Source organism: Octodon degus, unplaced genomic scaffold (genome assembly GCF_000260255.1).
Source record: "Octodon degus isolate 3935 unplaced genomic scaffold, OctDeg1.0 scaffold00017, whole genome shotgun sequence".
NCBI lineage: Eukaryota > Metazoa > Chordata > Mammalia > Rodentia > Octodontidae > Octodon > Octodon degus.
Window position 1 is genome coordinate 23,645,833 of NW_004524593.1, and position 8,643 is coordinate 23,654,475.

The following is an 8,643-nucleotide window of genomic DNA, read 5'->3' on the forward strand; positions in this document are numbered from 1 at the left end:
CCCCAGGCCCTTGCACTTGCCAGGCAAGCGTTTATTCTACTGAGCTGTATCCCTGGCCCCCAATTTTTTTTTTAAGTTGACTTTTTTAATCTTTTATTTATTGGGTACAGGGCCTTACTATGCAGCTCAGACTCATAGTGGTCCTCCTGTCTCACCCTCCCCAGCATTGGAATTACAGGTATGCACCATCATGCCCAGTTTCAATGATTGGCACAGTATGTGGTACCGGGGATCAAACTCAGGTCCTTGCATTTTCCAGGCAGGCACTTAGACTGCTGAGCTGTCTCCACAGCCCCTCCAGTGATTTTTTAAAAAAAGAGTAGTACAAAAAAAAGTAGTACTGAAGCCTTCAGTCTCAAAAAAAAAAAAAAAAAAAATGTGGGGGAAGCTTTTTAAAAAATTGAGGATCAGTTTAGAATCATGAATTCTGTGCCCATGTATTCCAGTGATTTTTTTTTTTTTCTTTTTCTTCCTGGTGATTTTGTGTGATATGACCTCTGCACTGATAGAGTCCTTATTATCTTATTACCTGAATACAGAGTGACTAAGGAACATGGTAGGGCTGGGACAGAGCTGAGCAATGAACTGCTTGGGTAGCATGCATGAAGCCCTGAGTTTAATCCCTACTACCACAAAACAAAAACACAGTAGGTCTGCTTCTCAGAAATTTGTTTATATAAAATGAGATAGAAAGTAATAATTTGCTAAGTTGAGTACTTGTGTTTTCTTACTTGGTCCTAAAAGTACTTGACAGTATTTGAAATCCGTGCTTATGCTATTCAGTGCTTGCTCCATTTGCTGGCAGTTAAGGTACTACATTACTCTGTGAGCAGGAGAGAGAGAGTTCACATTCATTTGTAGTTTAATAATTATCTGATTAATCTGTTCAACCAAGTAGATTGCAAAGGAGAAGCTTTCAGAAGCAAGAGGAGGACATGGGTAGGCTAAAATGAGCCTCCCTAAGTATTCCTGGTCAGGAAACACCTGAGTGATGACCCTGTGCAACTATTTCTCCACAGTTCCAGGACCATCCGCAGCCCTAACGACGATGCAGCTCTTCTCGAAACAAAACCCTTCGAGACAAGAGGTTACTAAACTCCAGCAGCAGGTTAAGACCAACGGTGCTGGAGTGACTGTTCTCAGGCGGGAAATTTCTGAGCTTCGCACCAAAGTGCAGGAACAGCAAAAACAGCTTCAAGACCAAGACCAGAAACTGCTAGAACAGACCCAGATTATAGGTGAACAGAATGCGCGGTTGGCAGAGCTGGAGCGCAAACTCCGGGAGGTCATGGAGAGCGCGGTAGGAAGCTCCTCGGGGGCGAGGCAGAGTGAGGAGTCTCCTCGGAAGCGGAGAAAGGCCACAGAAGCCATAGACTCGCTTAGAAAATCTAAGCGGCTTCGAAATCAAAAGTAGGTTGGAGACTGGGCCTTGCTCCAGAGGAAGGTGTGGCTCGGCCTAGCAGGATCCTGGGAACAGTGCTGTGTCAGGGCCCTCTAGGCTTCCAGAATACAACTTCAGCCTGAACTCACAGTTGGGACATTCACCCCCTGCTTCTCCTTGTGGAACTACGCACAGAGTTTTTACTTTGCAATAGATTTGTACTAACCGGACCTGCTCTATCATGTTTGGGGAGTTGACTTTTTTCTGTGCAGATAATCTCTCTTTGTTTCAGCATATGTGCACATTACCTAGGATCTTAAGCAAACCAGTCCTGACAGACTAGAAGTTGTTTCATAAAGAAAATGTCCTGTTCACTTGAAAGGAAAAAAAAAACCTACTTTTTAAATGGACACTATCAGGGTTAAAAAAAAAAAAAAAAAAAAAAAAGTTGACTTTTTGTTATAAGTGACCTTTGTCTGGAATGTCTGAAAAGTAGTTAAGCTTTTTGGTATCGATGTAATGGGTAACTGAAAGGACTTGCATAGTGTTGACTGTAGAAGGAGCCTCTACAGTATTGACTATATATTTTTATAAACTACTGGCAAGGGACAGATCCAGTTGGTGTCCACGTTTTCAGTTCTCTGGGGCCATGTCCTACATTCGCATGGATGGATGCATGCACGCCTAGTCAGCCCACTTAAAAGCTCTTGCACTGGCACTGATCTTGAACCTCTACTTCTCCACTTAGCATCTCATTGATTTAAACGCTTTATATCTTCCACCTCAACTGCTTGCCTCCAGGGGAGAGTTGTTAGTCCATTTGTCCTCCAGTTTTATAGGAACAAAAGACTATTAAAGCTGTTGCTTTCTCTGTCCTCTGTAGGGCTCAGGTACACTGGCTGTGGTCAGACCCAGGTCCAAGGCCCTTTCTGTTAAGACCAGGCCTCTGGGAGCTAGTACTGGTCTAACTCCTTACTGCGCCTGATGGTCAAATGTGGGACCCAGCTAGTAGGTTTAGTTTTGCCACTGAAGGAAAATTCACTGAAGAAAATGGTGCCATGAAAAAGCAATTAGATCACTTCATTGTTAGGAGCTGACCTGAGGGAAGCTTTTTAATTTTAATTTTAGGCTTTCCTTGTCCTAACTTTATACAGAAGCTTTAATTTTGTTTGCACTCCTATTTTGAGCTTGTAACTGGAAAAGCATGTCTTGCACTGTTCACCCTTCCAAGTGGTCACTTTAACAACCTCCAAATGTGTACAGTGGTTCTCTTCCTGAGCTGTATACTTTTGAGACATTCAGTTATCACTGTCCTAGTTTTATTTTAATGTACTAAATTATAGTTATTTGACTGTTCTTTTAAACTGTTGCCTTGGGCTTCCATTATTTAAAGTAAATGTAGGTGTAATAGAGAAAACTCTCCCTTTCCAGGTGGGAGTTTGACACCTGTGTAAAACCCAAGGTTTTGGTAAGTACCTTAGTTGAATAAAAGCACAAGGTTATCCACTCCTGTATCCGTCCAGCATGACATGGTTACTCCTATTTTAGGTTAAGTTACCAAATGAAACTTCTTCCTGTCCATTTTTCATATTGTCCTTTTATGATTTTTATCCTCAGATTTTGATCAGTTCTATGTCTTCACTTTTAAACTCCATTTACATACAATGTAGTATGTTTTCAGTGAAAAACCCTAAAATAACGTCCAGGTGTTTCATGGTTTGTTGGGAAGGTAATTTTAAAATAAAGTTTCCTAAAACATTTGTCAGCCAAGGTTATCTGTAAAAGTCCCTGTCTGGAACACATTTTCTCAGCAGGTCTTACTCTTGCAATCCTAGGATTTAGCCATATTACCAGAACTTCGGAGGCGGCCTACTGGCAAACTCATGGCCTTTAGTAGTTGTCTTTCTGCTAACAGGAAGACTTTTTGAAGCAGCCCAGTGCAGGTTTACAAAGTATGATCCTTAAGCATCAAAGAGGAATAGCCTCAAATTATTTCTGCAGTAGTTGAAATAAATTGTTAAAAAAGTTTTCTGAATTTCTTTTAAAACTCTGTCTGGTTAGCCTAACTGTATCTGTAGTTTTGCATTGGTAACGTGAGTGTATGACTCTCACAGTGACCGTCCATAGTATTAGAAAGTAAATTTTCTGTTCTTCAGACCAGATTTCTGCAGCACAGTCTTGAGTTGCACTTGCCAGTGTGCGAATATCCCATGTGCAGGAAAACCAAACACTACAGTTGAAGTGTCAGACTAGCTAAACTACTGTGGGTTGTTGCCTGCACTTCCTTGAGCCAGCTGTTAGGGTAGCTATTGCACCTGCTCTGGGGTAGTGTGTGGATACTGAGGGTTCTGAAGGTCGCACTTCATTTTCAGCAGCTAAAACAGATAATATTACATTGCTTTGGAATCTAGCTTTGTAGGAGATCACTCTGAATTTTCTGTTGGTCATCTAAATGCTGTGTGTTGTTAGTAGCACAACATTTCATAAAGTATTTCCATCACCTTGACTGCTTTTCAGAGACTGTTTTACTGTGTCATACCCACCTAACTGAATTCTGGTACCACCCCAGGATGTGTACAAATGTGAAAAGATGAGCGCGGGGTGTGGAAAGGACTGCCCCCGAACCGCTCCCCTGCCTCAGCCCTCACGTCCCGAGGCCACGGTCTGGTGTCCTGACTGTTTTGCCACTGGGAGCCTGGAAGTAGGGGCAGATGTGGGTGCGTGCAGAGCAGTCCTGCTGTTCCCAAGCCTGTCAGTGCCATCAGGTCTAAAGCCACTGGTTTTGGAAGTAATTTTTTGTAAAACATGTTTTGGAGTACTGAACTTCACAGGGGATTGCCTTAATCTCTATGTAGTAGTTTCAAGATGTATGCGCATTATTCTACATGTTGAAATTTTAGAATATTCTATGTAGCCCCAAATGTGGGTAAAACAGTATAAATAATGCTTAAATAAATAAGCAAAAAGGTGTCACTACAGCTGGATTTTGAGAGAAGACATAATAGGCTATGCTTCATAACAATAATGGCACCTTGGTATTGCACTATTTTTTGCATTATTTTATATGCCATTTCATAGCCTGCACTTTAATCTCCAAAGAAACGATGTATGATGACCCAGTTGTTATTATTAATAAACTTTTTCCTAGACAGGGCACTTAGTTCTATTTTATTGTACTGGATAAGTTTCTCAGAGGTGGATTCCTTTTTTTGAGTTCTGTTTCCTTAGCCATAAAGTTTTTGAGGATCTAGGAGCTCCCTCTCATCTTTCCAGCAGTATAGAATTGTAACGTAATGCAGTGGAAGCCTCAACCTTGGTGATCAGCACATCCTTGGGTCCTCTCTGCAGTGAGTACCAGCTGATCACACAGATCAGATCTGCAGTAGACCCTGTAGTGAGTTTCAAACGTAAGAGGCATCTGGAAACATCCTGTGGCCGCAGGTGCTGGGAGAAGGCTGGTCTATGGGAAACCTGGTGTGGCGTGCTGTCCAGTTCTTTGGCTTGGGATCTGAGTTTCTTTAACTGGTACGTGCAAGGCCAGCAGCCTGCCACCTGCAGTGGATTATTTCCAGAAACGACTGCACCTACAGAGGAAAGAGTGTACCAGGTTGGCCAGTCCTGCTGTGATCTCACCTGGAGTAGTGACAGTTCTGTGTCAGGCTTGAGTCTCGCCTCTTACAACTTCCTGGTTCAAATCCTGAAGTTCAGAAGTTACACAGCTTTGTCCTGCTGTATCTGAAGAACACAATGAGAGTTAGAATCTTAATGGTAATCTCCATATCAGATCTGTAGCGAAGCCCGCAGACCATTCTTGCGCCACCAACAGGTGAGATGTGTGTAGCACTCCTTGCTGTGCCGCAGTCTGTCTATGCTCACAAGCAACAATAAAGCACTAGTTTACCTTCTGGAATTTTAATTGTTTCAACGATCGATTGGACAATGAAAAGCACCTCCGGGTCCCATAACAGGGTACATAAATAAATGTGTTGCTACCAGTGCCGCCTGTTTTCTTTGTATTTTATGCACTTACCCAGGGTTTGGGCCCTGCTGCTGCCTGGGCCCTCTGGGGCTCCGCCCCTTTTGGCATCACGCTGCGCTTCTCCTCAGGTCCTGAAAGCCACCTCAGCAAGAGTGCTGGGCGCGCAGCACAGGGCAGCTGACCCAGCCCTGCCTCTGCCTCTGAGGCTCTGTGCTTCTCGACACAACGTGTTCTAACCCCTAGTGAAAATTGCATTTAGCACACCTTCCCACTAAGATGTGTCCCCAGCCCCTTTTTAAATAATTTTTAATTTTGAAACAAGGTCTTGTGAGTAAATTGCCCAGGCTGCACTTGAACTTGTAGTTGTCCTGCATCAGCCTCCCAGAGTGCTGGGATCACAGGCACTGGGCTCCACATCTCCTTGCTACTGTGTTGTAAAGCAGCCAGGGGCAGTAAAATGCCATGCTTCTGTGTAGGGACCTTTGGTGCATCCCCTCAAGGTAGGCAGTGCCAGAGTCAGGCTGAGGGAGACATGACACCGGATCAAAATACAGCTGGGCTATGGCAAGCAAACTTGCTCCTGAAGGTTTTGGGGAGAGGGCGCAGCCTCCTGGCATGCATGTAGAGACTTGTCAGGGCTTCTTGGTCGGAGCCTGAGTTCTGAGATCTGGAGTCACCTGACTCCAGCTGCTGCTGTCAGTAGCATTGGCGGGGCCTGATTCTTCGGCTCTGCCAGGGAAAAACCTAGTTCTCTTCAAAACTGCTTGCTCCAAGACTAAATGCTAGAATTTTCACGGGAATAAAAGACAAATCAATGTCACCCACTTCTTACCAGTATCTGTAACCCAGGGAAGTGCTGACTGCAAAGTTCTCAGAGGAAGCAAACTGCTCTCTAGTTAAGTGCTGGCTGCACCCGCTCCATCCTCCCTTCTGTAGGGAAAGCTGAGCAGTCCCAAAGGCCAAAGCACAGCCAGCCTGCACGCTAGGACTGCTTGGAGACTTGGGCTGCATAAGGTAGGTTGTGCAAATCCTGGATTTCCATATTCTCTAGCTTACTCAGTTACTGGGAATAGGTATATATGCTCTTAGGAAACCTAGATTTTTACCACTGTACTTGCTTTTAAAAAAAAAGTCAGTGCTCAGGGTGCAGGCATGAGGCCCCAGCATCTGTCCCTAGCAAAATCTCTGTGAGCCTCCTGGAGGTAATCCATGGAACAAGTCACAATGAAAGACAATGATCTTGGGGCTGGGGATTTGGCTCAGCGGTAGAATGCTTACCTAGCAAGCTGGAAGCCCTGGGTTTGGTCCTTGGCATCAAAAACAAAAAATAAACCTCCCCTAAAAAAAATTCAACCAAAGAAAAAACAGTAAAATAAAAGATGATGATCTCTACTGCAGAGCCTGTCCTGGTGTGCGGCTGTGTGCCCCCAGGTTTGGGGTGAGTCGCATCCAGAGAACAACTGCGAGGAGTGGAGCCGGGTGCTGAGCGTCAGAACAGAAGTACAGACGAGGTCTAGACAGGAAATCAAGGAAGAACTCCCCGAAGTCAAGAGATCTTATTTATACAACAACCAACTGAGTAAGTCTCAACTTTTCCTAATCCTAGCCCTAACCTGTTTCCTGGAACAACAGGCAGGGGTTCTTTGTTTGTTTGAGGCAGTTTTTAATGAACTGGTTTGTTAAGAGTGTAAAACTGCTCTTTCTGTCAGCCAGCCGAGATGCCAAAAGGGAAGAAGGCCAAGGGCAAGAAGGTGGCCCCGGCCCTGCTGTCGTGAAGAAGCAGGAGGCCAAGAAGGTGGTAAATCCCCTGTCCGAGAAGAGGCCAAAGAATTTTGGCATTGGACAGGACATCCAGCCCACGAGAGACCTCACCCGCTTTGTCAAATGGCCCCGCCACATCCGGCTGCAGCGACAGCAGGCCGTCCTGTACAAACGGCTGAAGGTGCCCCCTGCGATTAACCAGTTCACCCAGGCCTTGGACCGCCCAACAGCTACCCAGCTGCTTAAGCTCGCCCACAAGTACAGACCAGAGACCAAGCAAAAGAAGAAGCAGAGGCTATTGGCGTAGGCAGAGAAGAAAGCTGCTGGCAAAGGGGATGTCCCCACTAAGAGGCCACCAGTCCTCAGAGCAGGTGTCAACACTGTCACCACTCTGGTAGAGAACAAGAAGGCTCAGCTCGTGGTGATTGCACATGACGTGGACCCCATCGAGCTGGTCATGTTCCTGCCTGCCCTGTGTCGCAAGATGGGGGTCCCTTATTGCATCATCAAGGGGAGGGCCAGGCTGGGGCGTCTGGTCCACAGGAAGACCTGTACCACTGTCGCCTTCACACAAGTCAACTCGGAGGACAAAGGCGCTCTGGCTGAGCTGCTGGAGGCCATCAGGACCAACTACAATGACAGATACGATGAGATCCGCCGTCACCGGGGAGGCAACGTTCTGGGTCCAAAATCTGTGGCTCGTATTGCCAAGCTGGAGAAAACAAAGGCTAACGAGCTTGCCACTAAACTGGGCTAAGCGTACTCTTGAGTTTTCTGTACATAAAAACAATAAATTGTCCTTAATCCAGTGTAAAAAAAACAAAAAGTGTAAAACTGGCTCTGGGGCTGAGAGACCTAAAGTGCCCCCTGAGTTGCGCAGAGGGAGCCCCCAGGCCAACCCTGGCGGGGGCATCTGCTGGTGCTTCCACCTAGCACACCGTTCTGTGGCCTGATGTGGCCTTAGCCTCTGCGCCCTGCAGAGTGGAGGTGAGAAGCGGTTCAGGCAGCCTTGTGGGAGGACAGCGAGGGCTGGACTCAGGACTCAGTGCGGTGCCCCTACAAGGTGGGCGCTGGCCCACAGTGGTGCTGTGTGGAGAACAGCGCGTGGAGTGACGTAAACAAGCCTCTCTGGAGGAGCTGCACATCTCACGGCGCCCAAACCCTACAGACTAGCGGCTGCCTCCATTGGCGGAATCCCTGCGCGGCACTTAGGCACCGTGCACGCGTGTGCGCACGAGCGTCCCGCAGGCTTTCTAGCTTTCTGGGAACTTGTACTTTCAGCTCATCCTAGCTTTCTCCTTTCAATCTTAGACACAAGGGGACCAATTTGGAGATCTGCGTTAGAGAACTCCCTTTCATCCCAGGAGTAAGTGACTTGCTTGAGGCCACACTGTGGCCGTCCCTTGACCCTCGGCAGCTCCTCCTGAGCTGGGTTGGGCAGCCAGGCCAGGCCACGCCCTCCCCTGGGTTTCGGGTGGAACTGCACTGGCTCGCAGGTCTGTCACCAGGTTGTTTAGCTCGC

At 46.5% G+C, this 8,643-nt stretch overlaps 1 protein-coding gene and 1 pseudogene across 2 annotated transcripts in view; both read left to right on the plus strand.

Moving 5' to 3' along the window:
* Nucleotides 1–4,571, plus strand: part of Fbxo28 (F-box protein 28) — a 29,691-nt gene extending 25,120 nt beyond the window's left edge. Inside the window, exon 5 of one of the 2 annotated variants that reach the window (XM_004626890.2) lies at nt 1,020–4,571. In XM_004626890.2, coding sequence (XP_004626947.1) covers nt 1,020–1,414 — 395 coding nt within the window. In that variant the 3' untranslated portion in view covers nt 1,415–4,571. The other variant, XM_023710247.1, reaches the window with a different exon arrangement.
* Nucleotides 4,572–7,078: 2,507 nt separating this feature from the next.
* LOC101569686 lies at nt 7,079–7,933 on the plus strand (annotated as a pseudogene).
* Nucleotides 7,934–8,643: the final 710 nt, after the last annotated feature.